Here is an 18,930-nt window from a genome sequence, read left to right on the forward strand (position 1 = left end):
CTCAGGGACTCCTTAATAGCAACACAAAGTGTACTGAGGCACCCCTATGATCCAGCAATTCCTCTTCTAGGGAGAACCCCCAAAGATTTGAAAGCAGGTGCTCAAACAGACATTTTCACACCAGGGTTTGTAGCAGTACTATTTACAAGAGTCAAAAGGTGGAAACAACCCGAATGTTCATCAATGGATGAATGAATAAAGAAAAAGCGTGTGCGCGCACACACACACACACACACACAAGGAAAGGAAACAGTATTCCACTATAAAAGGAATGAAGTACTGATACATGCTACAGTGGGGATGAACTTGAAAACATGATGCTAAGTGAAAAGAAGCCAGACACAAAAGGTCACATATTGTATGAGTCCATTTATGTGACATATCCAGAATAGGCAAATCCATAGAGACAGAAACCAAATTAGTGGTTGCCAGGAGCTGCAAGTGAGAGAGTGAAGGAATGGCGAGTTACTGTTTAATAGATTTTGGGGGGAATCTGAGGGTTTTTGGGGGGCGATGAAAATGTTTTGGAACTTAAATAGAGGCAGAATTTAAACACTGTGAATGCTCTAAATGCCACTGAATTGTGCACTTAGAAATGGTTAATTTTGTATCATGTGAATTTTACCTTCTAACGTAAATGACGAGTTAATGGGTGCAGCACACCAACATGGCACATGCATACATATGTAGCAAACCTGCATGTTGTGCACATGTACCCTAGAACTTAAAGTATTAAAAAAAAGGAGTTCATTTAAAAAATTAATTAATTAATTAGAGAAAATAGCCGGAGGATCAGCGTGTCACCCTCTGTATAAAACGTCTACTCAAGTGAGACACAGCAAGATAGTCAGGCTACAGAACCAGTCTCTTGCTCCAGTCTTCTCCTACAAAGGTGCCAGGAAAAAAAAAAAAAAAAGTCTATCCTCAAAACATTCCTTGAAAGGGTTAACCTAAAAGTCACAATGCAAAATACCCAGTACATGTGATTTGATTAATAGTGGTAAATGGATCTGAGTGTGTAATATGTTGACATCTGAAAGACATGATCCCCATTCAACGTCATGGCAAATGCAACTCTTCACACAGACGTCTTGAAGCACCAAAGATAAGGAAATTTAAAAAAAAAGGTGCACCGAGCAGGACTGCTTTGTTACACAGGTAGAGGAAAAAGAGAATGCTAAATGTATTCTTCTCTAGGTGGAAGAGGGTCAACATAGGATTTTTTCAAGATGAAAACCATTCTGTCATATTCTATTAAAAGTGATTCAGAAGAGAAAAATGCACCATGAAATCTTCATGTTTGCAGAGATACCAAACCTAGGAAGATAAACTGCTGTGTGGGTGGGCAGAGAAGTGACAGATAAGGAGCATGTACATTTACCGAAAATTCTTCCAGACTTATAGGAAGACTATCTCTGAAGTCCCAGTTACAAACTGGGAACTGGCCAGGCAATTTGTGTAAGTAATGCCTGAAGATATACGTCCACTGGGTTCCTGTGGGAAGAAAGGAGGGGATAGGGCTGCAAAATACACAGCATCCCTATAGAAATTCTAGAAATTATCAAAAATGCATTATCCCACGATTTTCCAAAATCATTAGGTATCTACAGTGGAAATCATCACGATTATAGCTGAATCCCTCAAGAATGACAGAAAACTTGAGGATAATTCCAATCTAAAAGATCAATAAAATGAAGAGACTCCCACAAAACACACCAAAGTGCTCCTTCGAATAGAAAGACAAAGACTTCACAACGGATTTTTCAAAAATAACCATGTGTAGGAATAATAAGAACATGATGTTGTTTATCGAAATCTTGAAAACCAGAGTGACAGGGGATTCCTTGACAAGGACACTACAGGGAAAATAAATAAAAGTGTTGCATCTGAGAGCAGACAGAAACTTTCTACATTCATCACCTCCTACAGGCAGTATAAGATGATCTTTCAAGATCTTTTCAACATCTATGTTGGTTCATGCCTTTATTCATTAACTAAAAATTGTTGGAGCACCAAGCATGGGCTGGGCATTCTTCCAGGGGCTGGAGATACAATGGTGAGGAAGATGACGAAATCCTGGCCCTCCTGGAATGTGCATGCCATTGGGAAAAGCATGTGACAAACAAGGAAGGAAGGAGATAGCTGCCCAAGGTGATGCATGTTAAATGAGATATCTCAATGCAGGGTGAGGTAAATAGGCCATTGTATTCCACCCCCATCTCTGGATGTGGGCTGTTCCCAGCTATAACATTGGACAAGGTAGGATGCAAGATGCTAGGATGGGAAAGGCTGATCAAGAAAGCCTTTCTGAGGAAGTGAACTTTGAGGATAGACTTGAAAGACCTGAGAAAGAGGAGCCATGCAATGAGAAGAGAGAAGGAGAGGAGGAGAGAAGTTTCCAGACTGAGGGAAACACAGTGTGACTACCTGGATGTGGGGAGGAGCTTGGCCTCCTTAAGGAACAGAAAGAGGATGGCAGGTGCCTTGGGAGCAGAGCCTGGAGAGGTTAGGAAGAGATGACCTCGACCATCACAAGACGCCTTGTAGGCCATGATGCGGAGCAGGATAACTTCTAAGTGTAAGGAAATGGGAATATTTGAAATATGTTTTGATTTATGTTTGTAGGAAATGACTGACTCTTATGGGGAGAAGGAGTGTCAAGGGCAAAGTGGAAAGAGGGAGACTTCTTTAAAGATTGCTGTGTGCAGCAGGCCAGGTGCAAGGTGATGTAGAGGTGTGAGTGGTAAGAAAAGGACGGGGATGTGTTGGAGGCAGAGAGGAAATCAACTGATGATGGACTGGGTGTGAGAGAAGGACAGGAACCATGGCAAAGCCTAGTGAGGTAGATGGCATGGTGCCCACCCAGATGTCACCCTTCAGGACTGGAGCAGGTGTCCTTGCAGTTGCTGGTAATGTTGGCAGCCAACAGAGCTCAGCCAAGTCCCTCCCTGAGATTGACCTTCAGCAGAGGAGAGCCACCTCTTCCAGGGACCTCCTCTGGGAACAGTCCAAATCCAGTGACTGATCTGAGTAGGATATGAAGGCCCAGCCTCCTTTGCCCAAATTGGAACAACTCAGCAGAGCCGTCCCTGCTCCAGAGCTTTCCATGGAATCGCCATAGGCCCCTCTGCAACAGCATCACAATTCAGCTCCCCTCCATCCCCACCCAGGGAGGTCTGCTTCCTTCACTCCTTCACACATGATCTTCCCAAGAGCACATTCAAATACACTTCCTGCATGCAATATATTCCCATTCCTGGGGGTGGCTCCTGCACAACTAGAGAAGTGATGATATCTGTAACTGATATCAGTGAAGCCTGGAGGAGAAGAGAAGTTTGGAGTGGAAATCAAAAGTTGTGTTTTGGTCATGCTAAACTTGAGATGCCTACCTATATCCAAATGTAGACAGGGTAATAGGTGTAATATTGAGGGCTGACTAGAATATTCTGAACAAAAACCAAAACCCTCAAGGCAGAAGTCAAAGAAGACAGCTGAGCTCTTTCATCACAAAGGCCTGTGCTGAATTCCTCAGGAGTCTCTCCTGTCCTAGTAATTTTCAGATAGAATGTTCCTAAATGTGCTTCGTTAACTCAAAGAGATGGCATAGTTAGAACCCTTTGTACTTGGTCTAAATCCAGATCCCCTTGGCCGGGCATGGTGGCTCACGCCTTTAATCCCAGCACTTTGGGATTAAAGGTGGATCACCTGAGGTCAGGAGTTCAAGACCAGCCTGGCCAACATGGCGAAACCTTGTCTCTACTAAAAATACAAAAATTAGCCGGGCGTGGTGGCGTGTGCCTGTAATCCCAGCTACTGGGGAGGCTGAGGCAGGATAATTGCTTGAACCCGGAAGGCGGAGGTTGCAGTGAGCAGAGATCGCACCACTGCACTCCAGCCTGGGCAACAAGAGTGAAGCTCTGTTTCAGACAAAAAACAAAAAAAAAAACAAAAATCCAGATCCCCTGCCTTCAAGCTGTGAATACTGGCTACCTTTTCTTCCTGCCACTGGCCCGGATCACATTGCCCTTCTTTCACATCCTCAAAAATTCGGTCCTTCTCACCCCAGGGACTTTACACATGCTGCCTCTGCTTCCTGGAATGCTCTTTTATACCATTCTTCATATGGTCAATTACTTCTTATCCTCAGACTTCTCCTCAATCCCATGGTACTTCTGACATTTTGAAAGCATTTCACGTATTTATTGTTTACCTGGATGTGAGTTCTGTTTATCTGTTCTCTCTCTCAGATTGTAAATTTCCTATGAGGATAAGGACTTATTCATCAATGCATCCAAGCATCTAGCACCATGTGATACATATTCCATGCTCAATAAATACTGGCTGGGCAGTGATTTCATATTCGAGATATTGTGTTCATTGCAGAGGTGGAGGCAATGCAGTACATACATGTATTAAACACTTCCTGTGGGCCCGCTTCTGTGCTCTCAGATTGTATTCATGTTCTCTTTCAACCCTTCCAATAGTTCTGGGATGTAAATACTGCTGTTGTCTCTATTTTTTTAAGAGGAGGCATCCGAGGCCCAGGGAGAATACCTAGCTTTCCCCACATCATGCAGCTCCTGGTGGAGTTGAGATTTGAGTCCAGGTGCACCTGGCTCCAAGCCCGTTCATTTTCCCCACTACCATAATTAGTGAATTCCTTCAGCAGACTTTTTGAGCACCTACTATGAACAAGGAAAGATACCAGAAAACAAAAGAGAGAGAGCCTGGCTTTGTAATTTGACTTAAGAAACAAGACAAAAACAAATGTAATCACATGAAGCAGAATATGATATAGGGACATACCCAGAGGGTCATTCCAGCCTGAACATTGTCTGACTGTCTGAATGGTCCAGACACTAAACGCGATGGGAGAAATCATCCTGCTCCTTGGCTGTGTCTGAGGGTGTGCGTTTTTTCTTCATCCACCTCTAACTGCTGGTGAACACAAATATAAGCCCATTCGGAATGGCTGTCTAGACACTCCCATATGATAGTGCATAGCGAATTCAAGGTCAAATCTGAAGTCAAAGTCAGACGTCTTTGTTTTTTTTCCCCTACTGTATCAAGACTCTTACCAATTAACTTGAAAAAAGTCACCAAGTTAACAACTCCAGAGGGGAAAAAAGAAAAAAAAAAAAAACACTCTTCATTTCATCCAAAGACTCTGAAATGGATTTGCTCACAAAACACCAGGTTTCTTTAGTGACCTCGAGAGACCTTGCCTGTCACACTGAGCAGTATATCATTTCATGGAGGAAAAAAAAAAGTTTTACCATGAAAAAATGCTATGTTATATCACAGTGTGACACTATTTAAATATCAAGAGTTGAAGCTTCTATTTAGAAAACGGAAGGCAATAAATTGAGTTGCTAATTATTCCAGCTGTGAATATTTTTGGTACGGCTGCAAAATTTTGAAGAGGGCAAAACAGAGGATTTTCCTGTTGTTCATGGCATATGCAAATGTAGTGGCAGTCCCCTATGAGCCGCAAGGTTCAGGGATGAGAAACTTTGAAAGCCTATTTTTTCCTGAATCAGACTGGCTTGAGTCGAAGCTTAGGGAACTATGATATAAAAGGGACTTTTGACTACACTAATTGGATTATTGGCTTCTTGTTTTTCAAACTTGAGAAGTAACAATTTTAAAAATTTTAAGTCCTATTTTAAAGGAAACAATTCACTTCTCAACCTAAGCATAAATTCTCAACTGGAAGAAGAGAAGAGGCACATTAGTCACATCCCTAGTCCCTTCTCTTCCTAGGGGACAGTGGATGGGGGTGCCTGCAATTCTCCAATCACCAGGCTAATTAGAACAACTCATTCATTCAACACATATTTTAAATCAGCTGGGCGCTATGCTAGGTCAAGGAGATTTAGTAAAGGCTAAAATATACTATACATGGCTCCTGCCCTCAAGCCATTAATATCTGCATTTATTGACCGTTCACTGGATGTCAATCTCAATGCTAAGCATTTCACAAATAAACTCACCCAGTCCCCCTAACAAGCCCATGAAGTCGCGACTATCATTCTCAGCCTCCTAGCAAGGTTAAGTAACTTGTCCAAGATCACACAGTGATAAATATAGGAGCCAGGATGCAAACCCTGGTTGTCTCAGTCTAGAATTTGCAGACTTAAAACTGCCTTCTAGGTACCATCCTATTGGATTTCTTAAATAATTAAATGAATAATAATCATGATGATGACAACAAAGAAATGTTTCTATGTAGAAGAAGAAGTCTTCTGACTACAAACATCAGATGTTTACCAATCTATCTCTAAAGTATAGGAGAAGTTTACTTTCTATTTTTAAAATTTATATACTTGACCCAGTGCGGTGGCTCACGCCTGTAATCCTAGCACTTTGGGAGACTGAGAATGGTGGATCACGAGGTCAGGAGTTTGAGACCAGCCTGGCCAACATGGTGAAACCCCGTCTCTACTGAAAATACAAAAATTAGCCAGGCATGGTGGCACATGCTTGTAATCCCAGCTACTTGGGAGGCTGAGGCAGGAGAATCACTTGAACTGGCAGGTGGAGGTTGCAGCGAGTTGAGATCAAGCCACTGCACTCCAGCCTGGGTGACAAAGCAAGACTTCGTCTTGGGGGAAAAAAAAAAAATCATATGCTTTTTTTTTTTGTAATGTGTACATTTTATATTTGCAAACAGGAAAATAAAGACAGAACGCTTAAGCAATCACCTAGTTTTGCTACTCAAGTAGGGCTCAGTGGCACAGTATCCATCATTTTTCTCGTTATCTCTTCTTTCACCTCATCCTCTATGCTTCTCTCCTTCTGTTTTTGCTTTCTCTCCACGTTCCATGTCTCTGTCTCTGTCTGTCTCAGGACCCTGCCCCTTGAATTTTGCCTCAACCGGCACCATTCCTTTTCATATTGGAGAGTATATTAATGGTGCCAGAAAGGGTGGTGGTTATTTAACCTCTCTCCAGCTAAATGTTTTATTATAACTCCTGAAAACCTAATTACAGTAACTTTACATGCTACAGTACCCTTTATAGGCTGCCTCTTTATTAAACTTACTCTTTTAGAGACAATAAACCTGATGCTTCAAAGGGCATGGCCAGAACCAGTGAAATGTAATGAAATCTGGAGTTTTCTAGTGCACACCTGATCTCCCTCACTGAGCACCACGCCCCCGTTCCTGGGGTGTGTGTCCCTCTATCCTTCCCCTGGCTTTTTATCAAATTTCAGACACTGCATGTATGATAGTCAGAATATTTTAGGGATTAATGGGCTGTGTATCAATGTTTTCATCCGCTCCTCTGAATACCCATGAGTTTATTTACTGGGGAGGTCAATTTTCTCGGTAGAACAACAGTCGACACCTGGTTTCCCTGATAACCAGAGTTGCTCTTTTGCACACAGTGCTACGTTGAGATCATTTAAGACTTTTGCTGTATTTCAAAAACATTTGCTGCCGCAGACTTCGTGAGCAAAGAACAACATGTCGGTCTGCTCTGTTAGTCATTAGTTGTCCTGGTTAGCTGAATGGTACACTGTGATGAGATCGTGGGATAGGGGGTGAGAGAGAGGGGAGGAGAGAAACGGAAAAAAAGCGTTGACCTTTGGAGTTGAGGCAGCACAATTATTTGTGTAGTACATTTCTGTTTCACAGCCCTGCTAGGATTTTCCCCTGGGAATAAAGCCAAAACAACAGAAAATAAGGGGATCCCCTTGGTTGCAAGCTGCAAAATGGGACTTGGTGTAAAGGAATTTTATGTATGTGTTTGTTTGTTTCTTTGGTGTGATTTAAGGTTAATGACTAAGTTTACTCGTGATTGACTCAGAGAAAAGGGAAAAACAAGAAAAAGAAAAGAAATCTTTTGTTGGAGCCTCAGGTAGCTTAGCCAGCCTCCGCTTCTCAAAGCTACCACTCTAGATTCGTCAAGCTCCTTCTGTATCATAAGAATAAAATAAAAATTCACAGCCTTTTGGATTGGTGGGGGCTCTTCTTGCATGGATCTTATGCATGAGGTTTTTTTGTTTGTTAGGTTTCTTTTTAAAATCTTTCATGATTGTTTAATCAGAGACAATGCATGCCCTTAATTTTCTAAGCCAATTTGAAGCAGAAACCTGGTTAACCAAGATTCTGCCTGAAATCCATATCTTTGCTGTCATGTAAAGCATATGGGAGAATGGCTGTTCAGCTTTTAGGTGTGCTTCTCAGTTTTTATTAAATGGTTTTGTTTTCACATGAGGAAAAGTGATGACATTTACCAAAAAGATTGATAGTTTAGGGTGAAGTGATGATCCCTGTATTCTTAAGAAGTCACAGGAATGTAGGATACAGAGCTGAGAACGCAGAGCCTTTGCCTCACTATTCCATCCCAAGCCCCTAACCTGTGCCTGACAGAATGCTGGGTGCTATGACCAAAGCTCTCATCTCCCACCATGACATGACTGGGAAGGGAAAGAAGTGTGTGAGCTCCTCTTTTATTTTTTGTAAGACATCAAGGACTGGTTTTCTCTATCTCTTGGAGTGTTAGCAAACTCCAAGGACAGCACTTTGGGGGCCCCTCATTTGCCTTTCCTTTCCAAGGCACAAGTGGCCAATTCTGAGAGCAATTGAGTTGTGCTTGAAAAATGTCAAGTGCATTTGGAAACTACACATTTTTGCTGACGCCTGGAGTCCCGAGCTGAGCTACTTCCATGACCGACCGCTGGGAAGAAGTTCAGTTGGGGCATCACAAATGATTCATCTGAACACAATGAGCAGGCCCCTGAGGGGGAGAAGCTGTCTTAATAGCCGGTTCAGGGAAAAATCAGGAGAAGTCCCCTAAGCTCTCTTGGTCCTCCCTGTGACCATCTGGCCAGACCATTACCTTGTGGGTCTTGCTTCATTGTATTTGATTTTCTAGCAGCATGTGACTGAAATCCTTGGGTGAATCAAACCTTGCATTTTTTTTTTTTCAATTTTTTGTTATGAAAATGTTCAAACATACAGAAAACTTGGAATAGTACCATGTGAGAATAACCACCTGGTTTCAACAATTGCCATCATTTCGCCATATTTGCCTTATCTATTTTTATAGAGCTTGAGAGATAGAGATCTTTTTGCTGAATCTTTTGAAAGGAAGTTGCAGACTTCATGAAACTTCACCTAAAGATGCCCACATTCAAAGCTTACATTAAAAAATATATATCTACTAACAATCTGGTGTGTCCTCTGCAAGTAAGATGCATTTCGAAGGGCATAAAAATGATTCAGGTAGAATTTCTTAAATGTTAATGTACGCTAGAATCAGCCAGGGAGCTTCTTTGCTTCTTTTTTTTTTTTTTTTTTTTGAGATAGAGTTTCCTTCTTGTTGTCCAGTCCGGAGCGCAATGGCATGGTCTCAGCTCACTACAACCTCCGCCTCCTGGGTTCAAGTAATTCCCCTGCCTCAGCCTCCCAAGTAGCTGGGATTACAGGTGCCCACCACCACACCTGGCTACTTTTTTTTGTATTTTTTACAGAGATGGGATTTCACCATGTTGGCCAGGCTGGTCTCGAATCCCTGACCTCAAATGATTCGCCTGCCTCAGCCTCCCAAAGTGCTGGGATTACAGGCATGAGCCACCGTGCCCGGCCACTAGGAAACTTCTTAATCAATATACTCCCAGACCCTATCCTCATACCTGGATAGGGCCCAGGATTTTGTACTGTTTTTAACACTGAGGGCTGCGTTAAAAACAGTACAAATTCTTGGGACCAGGTGATCACTTGAGTACTATGTTAAAAACAGTACAAATTCCAGGTATTTATGGGACACAGTCTGAAGATCACTTCTATCGAATCTTTCTCTTTTTGTTTGCTAACTTTAATCTTCTAAAGATTAGTGACACCAGGGTGTAACTGTATCATGGGAGAAATAGGATTCTACATATCATTGTTTTTTTGTTTAATCATTTTAAACCCCAGAAACTAGAAGGAAGGGAGATGATAACTAAACGGGTTTCTTTTAGCTGCGATCATCACAGACACCACAGTGCCAATGAGCGGCCTGAGAGATACATCCTGCGAGGGCTTATGCAGTGCTGAAAAGTATGCAGGTTGTTTTTTCGGTGGAGGGATCTGGCCTTGCATGTGTAAATATAGACTCTTGCCTGCATGTACATATGCAAACTTGTAAATCTGTTTGGCAAACAGGCATCAACACGGCAGGAGGAGCCTATTTTAAAATTAAAAATGTTCACAGCACTATTCTTTTAGCATTCATTATTTTGGTCTTGGAAAAGGTTGTAAGTTATTTATTTAACAAAGATTTGTTGAGTTCCCCCACTGTAAGCCAGGCTCTATTTTAGGTGATAGGATACAGCATGAAAAAAATAATTATTTTAAACTTTATTGAAATTCAGTTCTAACGAGGGGGACAGAAAATATGTAATATGCAAATATACATATGCATTTAATGAAGAAAAATAAGGCAGTTATGACAGGGCAGATAGTAAAAGAAATTGAAGGGGTCCAGGAAGATCTCTCTGAGAAAGTGCTATGAGAGCAGAGATTGAAGGAACAAGTTGTGCAGATATTTCCAGGCAGAAGGAACGGTAAGTGCAAAGACCCTGAGGCAAGAAGATGTGATATGATGGGAACAGTAAAAGGACAATATGATGGATGGAGTAAGGGAGGATGACAGCAGTGGAAGCTTCAGTGGGAGAGGTAGCCAGAGGGCAGATCATGCAGAGTTGTAGGTCATGAGAAAGACACCTGATTTTATTCTCAATGTTATTAGAAGCCTTTGTCAGGGAGAAAGGGTGCTTTGTTTGATGACATGTGACCTAAGCTGACTTTATTTTTAGAAGAAAGTGTAGAAAATGGACTAAATTGTCAAGGGAACATTTTTAGGATTTCACGAAGAGGTGCCATATGCAAGATATAATCATAGCCTTATATGTTTCTTATAAATGAGTATTAAAAATAACATTAAAGCCAATTTAAACTTATTAATTTTCACCATGTTGCTCTCATGTTGCTAAAACATTTCTATTTTCAAGTTATTTATTCTGTCCACAAATATGACTGATACCCAGGCACTAATGTTTCCACTCTAGAGATAACAGGAGTAAGGAATATATACCAGTTCAAGTGTCCAGGAGTTCACATTCTGGTTGGGGATAGACACATTTAAAATAATATATATAGAGAGAGATTAATAACACCAGGATATAACTGTATCATGGGAGAAATAAGTTTCTATTTATAAATAGAATCTAAGATAGATAGATAGATAGATAGACAGACAGACAGATAGATAGATTTGTGAGTGCACAAAGTGATGGAGGCCATGTTAGAATAGATTCCCCAGGTAGGTGGTTAGAAGTTGGGTAGGAGTTAGCTAGGATGGGTTAGGTGAGACAGAACAGAAAAAGCCATTTGATTCAACTGAGCGGGCTTGTTAAAAGAAAGTGTGTCTTTTTGTATGGCTGAAGCATGAGTGCACAGGAGCTGAGAACACTGATTAGAAACAAGGGTCCAAAAATGGGTAGTGGTTGTAGAGAGGCTGGTTCCATGTTGAAACTTAGGTCTCCCCTTTCAGGCACGGAAGGATAACCATGGATTTGTAAGCCAGAGCACACTGGCATTGTGCCTTGGACAGGAAAAGGCAGGAAGGCTAAAGGATGGGGTTGGTGGGTGAGGTTTTCAGAAATGAAGTTGATGGGATTCGTTAAGCTATTGGATGGGGAAAGGCAAGGGAAAAGGAGGAAGTTCCTTGGGTAACTGGGAGTAAAGGAAGTCCAGGAGGGGTGGACTTGGGCGTGTAAAGGAATATAGTCTGAGTTTGGTTGTGACTTGTTCAGGATAGCTGTGAAATGTAGAAGACAAGCTACCCAATGCACAACGGGATGTGGGTCAGGAGCTAAGGAGTCATGAGCTAGATAGAAATGGAGCTTTGGAGACTCCAGACCCATCAGTGGTGGCTGAAGCCCTAGAAATTGGCAAGATCACTGAGGATGCGAGAACTGGAACTCGTGTGTTCTCACTCATTAGTGACTCCTTACAATGTCTTTACGTTCCTTTGTTTTCATTTGATTTCCTATTTTCAACACTCACTCTGGGAGAATTGTGTAAGAAATAAATTTGAAGGAGTCCTAAATCAAATTCCGAGGTTTCTCTGTCACCCTGGCTTTCTGCTGTGGATATGTTCTAGTGTTGTTATAAGGCAGCAGACTATTATTTAGTGACTTAGAGAACTCTTCAGGTGTTTGTTCAACATTTGCCAAGCCTTAAATTAAAATCTACATTTCAGGCTCCTTATGTAGCTCTGAAGAATTAATACTAAAAGCTACTCACATGGGCTGACACTTACTATGAGACACACCTTGGTTAAGTGCTTTTGCTACGTAATCCTGCATGATATTATAGGATTAGTGATGCTTTTCCTACACAGTGTTGCAATCCTCACAGTAAGCAGTTATGAGGTACCTGTACTCTTATTACCTCTGTTTTACAAATGAGGAGATGGAGGTTCTCAAAAGCAGTGTCAGGTACTTGTCGGAAATGACACGACCAGGACTACCAAGGTCTGTCCTGTGATACAGTGCTGTCATGAACACCATGCTTACTGCCTCCTCTTCCAAAACACCATTTTAAAATGGAGCACTAAAAGAGAGCCATTGGACAAGGAGTCCAAAGTCTTAGTTACAGAATCAAACTTCTAAGCTTTATTTTAATGTTAGCTATGTTAAATAATTCACTAATCAGATACTCATTCTCTGACATGATTGTCAGTCGTATTGGGTTTGTTTGATCTCTGTGAAGGATTAAAATACTTTCAAGGTTTTATCTGGAAGCAGCCAAGATACAAATATTTGTAATGACAGCAATCCTGCCCTAGAAGCCCACTGGGAAAGCCTGCTGGCCCCCAGAGGCAAGGCAGTGTGGTGTAGTAGGTCTGATTAGAGCTTCCAAAGGGTCTAACTGGATGTAAATAAAAATTTTTTTTAAGTCAGGCAGACTAGAGCTTGAGCCCTAATGACCCTGCTTACCAACTCCGAGCATCAGTTTTCTCATCTGTAAAATTGAGGTAATAATAGTACCCACCTCCTGGGGTTAATGTGAGGTTCAGTTGCAAGTGAAACATGTAGCATCGTAACTGACACATTGTAAGTGGCCAATAAACTAAGTAGCACCTACCGAAGAGGTGAAGAGAAAGGAAATAACTGTGGTAACATTTTGAGACCTTAGAATTGCAGCTGAGTAAAACTACAAGGTAATGAGAGGACTCATTCATTCATTCACTCATTCATTCACTAAAATCCCCCTCTGCATGTTGGACTCGATGTGGGTACTGGGAACATAGGACAAACAAGGTACAAAATAAGACATAGACCGTGGCCTCCAGCTGCTCAGACTCTAGCATTTACTTAACTCCTGCCTGAAACCCTGCTACATATTTCCTGGAAGACAAGTCATCGTTTTAAACAAGGTCTAGCAAGTCACATTTGAAGTCTTAGAAGTGGCATGTATAAGAAAGAATCGTCAGAGAATTAATGGTCCTTCCTTAAAGTGCCCGTGGAGTGACAGACTCCTGACCCTGAGGAGGAGCTATATCCTCTTCTGCACTGCCTGTTCTACCATATGGTTCTGTGGTGTGGTTGTCACACCACAGCTCTGGCTAACACGGACACCTACTCAATCGATAGGCAAAGACGATTCCAAAGAACTAATCATGATCACATGACCTGGAGAAGGCATCTCAGAACAGGAATCAGGATTTCAGGGGAGGTGAAAATAGAACAACAAGGGTCAGAGACAGTGTAGGGTAACATGTAAGCACACAGGTTCTATCGAAAGACAGAGCTCTGGGTCTCAGTCCTCAGACAGTTGCTTGGTTTCTTCAAGCCTAATATCTCCCATCTAAAATGGAGATATTCTGCCATAAAAATGGAATGAAATAATGGCTTTTGCAGCAACTTGGATGGAACTGGAGGCCATTGTTCTAAGTGAAATAACTCAGGAACGGAAAACCAAACATCATATATTCTCACTTATAAGTGGGAGCTAAGCTATGAGGATGCAAGGCATAAGAATAATATAATAAACTTTGGAGACTTGGAAGGAATGGTGGAGGGGGCGAGGGATAAAAGGCTACATATCAGGTATAGTGGACACTGCTCTGATGACAGGTGCACCAAAATCTCAGAAATCACTGCTAAAGAACTTGTCCATGTAATCACAAAACAGCTGTACCCCCAAAACTATTGAAATTTTTAAAAAGAATATATCTGGATTACAGAAAGAAAAAATTAAAAATTTTAAAAAATAATAAAATAAAATGGAGATATTAAAACATTTAGTTTTTCAATAGTTGTGACAATACATTTCAAGTACCTTTCAATAGTAGGTATCTAGCTCTATCCATGTTCCTGCAAAGGACATGATCTCACTATTTTCATGGCTGCATAATATTCCATGGTGTATACATGCCACATTTTCTTTACCTGGGTGACAAAATAATCTGTACATCAAATGCCAGTGACACAAGTATACCTATATAACAAACCTGCACATGTACCCATGAACCCAAAATAAAAGTTTTTTTTTTTTAAATAGTGGGTATCTAATATGTGAAAACGCTTAGCATCCTCAACCTCATCATCTCTGAGGAGGTGACAGTCATTCAGTTTCCATATTTGTTTTGAATGTTTTGCAGGTTGTTGTGGAAGATAACAACTAGATGCATATGTGAAAGGAGCAAATTATGCACATTTGTGGAATTAATTTATGTCATCATTGAATGTAATGTTCGCCCCTTCTTCACTCCAGCGTAAGCTTAGTTAACTAGGATTATGCTAGGATTAGATAGAGCAGGGTGGAAGAAAAACAGCTAAAGGTTGCTCCTTGGCTACCCACGGCCACTCTGACTGTTTCCCTTTTCCTGGCAGGCACTTCCTCTTCAAGACCTCCTCGGGGAGCACTCCGTTGTTTAGCAGCTCTTCCCCAGGATACCCTTTGACCTCAGGAACGGTTTACACGCCCCCGCCCCGCCTGCTGCCCAGGAATACTTTCTCCAGGAAGGCTTTCAAGCTGAAGAAGCCCTCCAAGTACTGCAGCTGGAAATGTGCCGCCCTCTCTGCCATCGCCGCGGCCCTCCTCTTGGCTATTTTGCTGGCGTATTTCATAGGTAAGTCAGGGCGGCCTCATTCAGCAACGCTGGGGGTGACAACGTGGGGGAGAGGCCATGGACTTGTGAATCTAGAGGCCCTCTGATGTCTGTACAGTTTGCTTCTTGGCTCCTGAAAGATGTGATAATGAGTGATGGATGGAGGTGATTTTTTCCCTCCTGAAATCTACTTAAATCTGATGAGTTTCTCCTTCATGTTTCTAAATGACATTCATCAGAAGGGAAATTAAGCATCCTTACTATATCCTTTCTTGGAGATGAGCTGAGACTTGTCATTCCCGCAAACCTATCCCTCACTCTCGGAGTGGCCTTCTAGTTTTCTCCATCCTTGGATTTTAACCCAGGTCTGTGCTTTGAGATGTATGCAACATTGGTTAACTTCAGCCAAAAACCGAATTGAAGAATAGCGGTTGGCATGCCTGAGAACATCTTGATTCGAGAGAAAGCCAAAGTAGCTAGCTTATTTTCAGAGCTGTGGAACAGAAACAGGACTGACAGCCTGGAGCATCCATCCAGGTCTTTATACAGAATTGAATTACCCAGACACACTTGGCCTTGCCCATATCCCTTCCACAGTCTGTCTTCTCAGCCTCAATTCTCTCCTCACCATGGGCAGCTGAATCTGAATCAGGGTCACCTCTCCTGGCAAGTGGGCTTCTGGTGACTCAGTGTATGACACATAGGTGAAGTTGCTGGAGTATCTTTCTCCGCACACCAGAGGTGTTGGTTTACAGCCATAGGGTGTAGCCGCGTCACCACGGAAAGTGGCAGATGCTGAGCGCCCAGAGGCAGGGTGCCACGTGCATAAGAGCTTCGCAGGCTGCACACAAAGCCTGCTCACAGTTCCTGGCCCCAACAAAGAGCCCCAATGCTGCTGCTCTGTCAGTTGAGCCTGCCAAAGGCAGATCTCCTGGCTTAGGAAGAGGCCATGGTGATGTTTGTTAAAGTTTATTTGAAACACTTGATGGTTCTGGCTTGGTTTCAGGGCAGCTATGAGAGACCGGCCCAGTTTGGCTGTGCCATGTTGCAAAGCAAACCCATAAAACACCAGCTCAATGAAGCTGACTCCAAAACAGTTCCCAACACGTATGCTGAAACTCCTCCCATTTAAGAGAAAAGAAAAGGCAACCCTGACTGTGTTGGCCTTGCCCCTTCCCTCCGCATAAACCCTCCCTTCTCGCTCAGCACTGGGGGCTCCCACACTTTCCTTCATCCCCAGGCAGCAAGCATGGTATCTGCCAAAGAAGGAACTGGCCCCATTCTCCTAAGCTTGCCTGATGGCAAAGGGGCATGACTGTGCACCCCTACAGATCTGGGGCCCTGCCTAAGGCACCAATACAAACCAACAATTGACATAAATTTTTCACCTTCTTCCACACTAGAGCTATGATTGTCTTAATATGGAAAAATAAGCATTTATATTCCTTACCAGTTGCATTTCTCAGGAATGCCCTCCCAAAGTGAGAAAACTGACCCTCCAGGGAAAGGTGCCGTGTTCATCTGGGGCTTTGCAAAAGTCTGGCTTGCACTCTAAACCACAGCTCTATACCGGAACAGAGGCCTGAGACCTACCCAACCCTAATTTCAAGTCATGTCTTCTTCTCACTTACCTCTTGATGAAGGGTGAAGTAATGGATTGACCTGAGAAAGGCGGAAGGATATCTGTTGCCCCGTTGAATAACTTGAGTAGACCCTTGTGTGTTGCTAAAGGTAGCTTTGTGTGCTTCCGCAGGTGGCTGTTCAGGGGGCTCCGTAGAAGCAAATTGAATGTGCCTTCGGGGTCTTTTCATGATTTGGCTTTGTGTCAGAAACTTCAGAAAGGGTTCATGCGCTTACTTCTCAGGCTTAATGTTCTGCGGGGCCACTGAGCACCACTGGGATCCCAGATACAGAAATTGAGGTACTGCCTGCCTCTGCCAATAGCGTCCCCAGTGCACCTTCTACTCTACTTGCAGGAGAGAGGTAGATAGCTACTGCCTGATTTATGGGGCTTGATAGTTAAAATAGAATAGCTTTCTGTAAGGGCAATCATGTACATGGGAAACCGTACAATAAGAGTTTAATGTTTTAATCAGGTATGTAACTTCTAAATGGTAGATTAGGAAATATGTTTATTTTCAGTCTGCAGGCTGCTGGAAGCTGGACCTGAGCATCTTAGCATCATTTATTAATTCATAATCCATCATTTCTTATTATGTATTCTTTAGGTAAGATTATGCTTTGACCCTGGAGTATCAGAAAATAGTTTATGACACAAAATGAGTGATATAATAGGCCAATTTACCTTGCAGTGATGGCAGTGAGCATGCAGCTATAGGGCTACTCTCAGCCACTCTCCAGAGGTGACTGCAGGTCTGCAAGCATGGTAAGGGGTCAGGATCTGAAGTGCTGATCTTGGCCCCAGTGACTCCTTTCTCCTTAGCCTTGGCAAACTTGTTTGCCTTCTGGGTCTTGGTTTCCTAAGTACATCATGGGAGCAGCATGATTATTTACGTGCAGAAACTCAGAAGTATGGTGAGGATTAATTAATGTGTATAAATCACTTTGAAGATGAAAAGCAGTATATTATTACTTACCAAGCTGCAGGGGCATAAACAGTGCATTGCAAACACAGAGAAAAGTGCCTTTTGGAAGAACCAATGATTGTGCCCAGCTGGAAAACAAGCCATCAGGGAAGGGCAGAAAGACAACATAAAAACCGAGGCCCTCCTGTTAAGGAGACTGGCGCTTTTAAGGGCTGAATCCATTCTGGTTCACACATGACTCTGCATTCCACTAGAACATGACAGCTCCTGAAATTGATGCATCAGCCTCAGGACCTTTATGGACAGGCAGTGGGTTCAGGCCTGCCAGGCACTGTGACAAATAAGTGAAATTATCTTCCTTGCATGTTCAAACCCGAAGAAAGAAGACTTTCCAGAAATGAGCAATTTGGAATAGCTCAGCCCCTTGACAAGTTCTTCCATAGATCCAGGCCCGTGGGTGAGTGTAAAAGCAGAATGCCAGCCCTTGTGCAAACTAGAAGACCCAGGCCTTTACCAATTCAGCAAAGATGCCCAGTTCCCACCCACACAGCTGGGGTCAGAGAACTTTTATGATATGCTCCTCCATCAGACCCTCTCTGTGCCAAATTCTCTCAGTGTACAAACATCTTGGAATAAATTACTCTGAAAAGCTGCATAAACCACCAGGCGACCACTTTGTGCATCACTCAGGCCCTGGCACAAACAATTATTTGTGGGAATACTGGTTTAGGAGGATACTGGTTTAGGAGAATTTTTCTGTGAAATGCAAGAGACTTTCCTCTCAGGAAGGTGTCTTTCTTCTTTAGACAGCTCAAGTACTTTCATTGCCTGCACCACTAGAAGTCCCTAAGTTTCTGAATCATGTAACCAAAGTATTTTATAACCAACCTTACCTATTTTATACTAGGTGTGTTATCTTGATAGTATGCATAACAATCACTAGTTAGAACCTTCTACCTGTTTAGAACTAGAAGCATTTCCATTTGAAGCACTTTTTTTGTTTGTTTGTTTTTGAGACAGAGCCTCACTCTGTTGCCCAGGTGCCCAGGTTGGAGTGCAGTGGCATGATCTCGGCTCACCGCAACCTCTGCCTCCCGGGTTCAGGGGATTCTCATGCCTCAGCCTCCCAAATAGCTGAGATTACAGACCTATACCACCACACCCAGCTAATTTTTGTGTTTTTAGTAGAGACGGGGTTTTGCCATGTTGGCCAGGCTGGTCTCAAACTCCTGGTCTCAGGTGATCTACCCACCTCAGCCTCCCAAACTGCTAGA

At 42.5% G+C, this 18,930-nt stretch overlaps 1 protein-coding gene across 4 annotated transcripts in view; it reads left to right on the top strand.

The window, feature by feature from the left end:
- TENM2 (teneurin transmembrane protein 2) overlaps nucleotides 1–18,930 on the top strand; it is a 998,748-nt gene that overhangs the window by 695,375 nt on the left and 284,443 nt on the right. For all 4 annotated transcript variants that reach the window (XM_011997828.1, XM_011997839.1, XM_011997846.1 and 1 more), the window contains one exon: nucleotides 14,893–15,131. In XM_011997828.1, coding sequence (XP_011853218.1) covers nucleotides 14,893–15,131 — 239 coding nt within the window. The remainder of the gene's footprint in view (nucleotides 1–14,892; nucleotides 15,132–18,930) is intronic.

The sequence above is a fragment of the Mandrillus leucophaeus genome, unplaced genomic scaffold (assembly GCF_000951045.1).
Source record: "Mandrillus leucophaeus isolate KB7577 unplaced genomic scaffold, Mleu.le_1.0 Scaffold115, whole genome shotgun sequence".
In the NCBI taxonomy this organism is placed as follows: Eukaryota; Metazoa; Chordata; class Mammalia; order Primates; family Cercopithecidae; genus Mandrillus; species Mandrillus leucophaeus.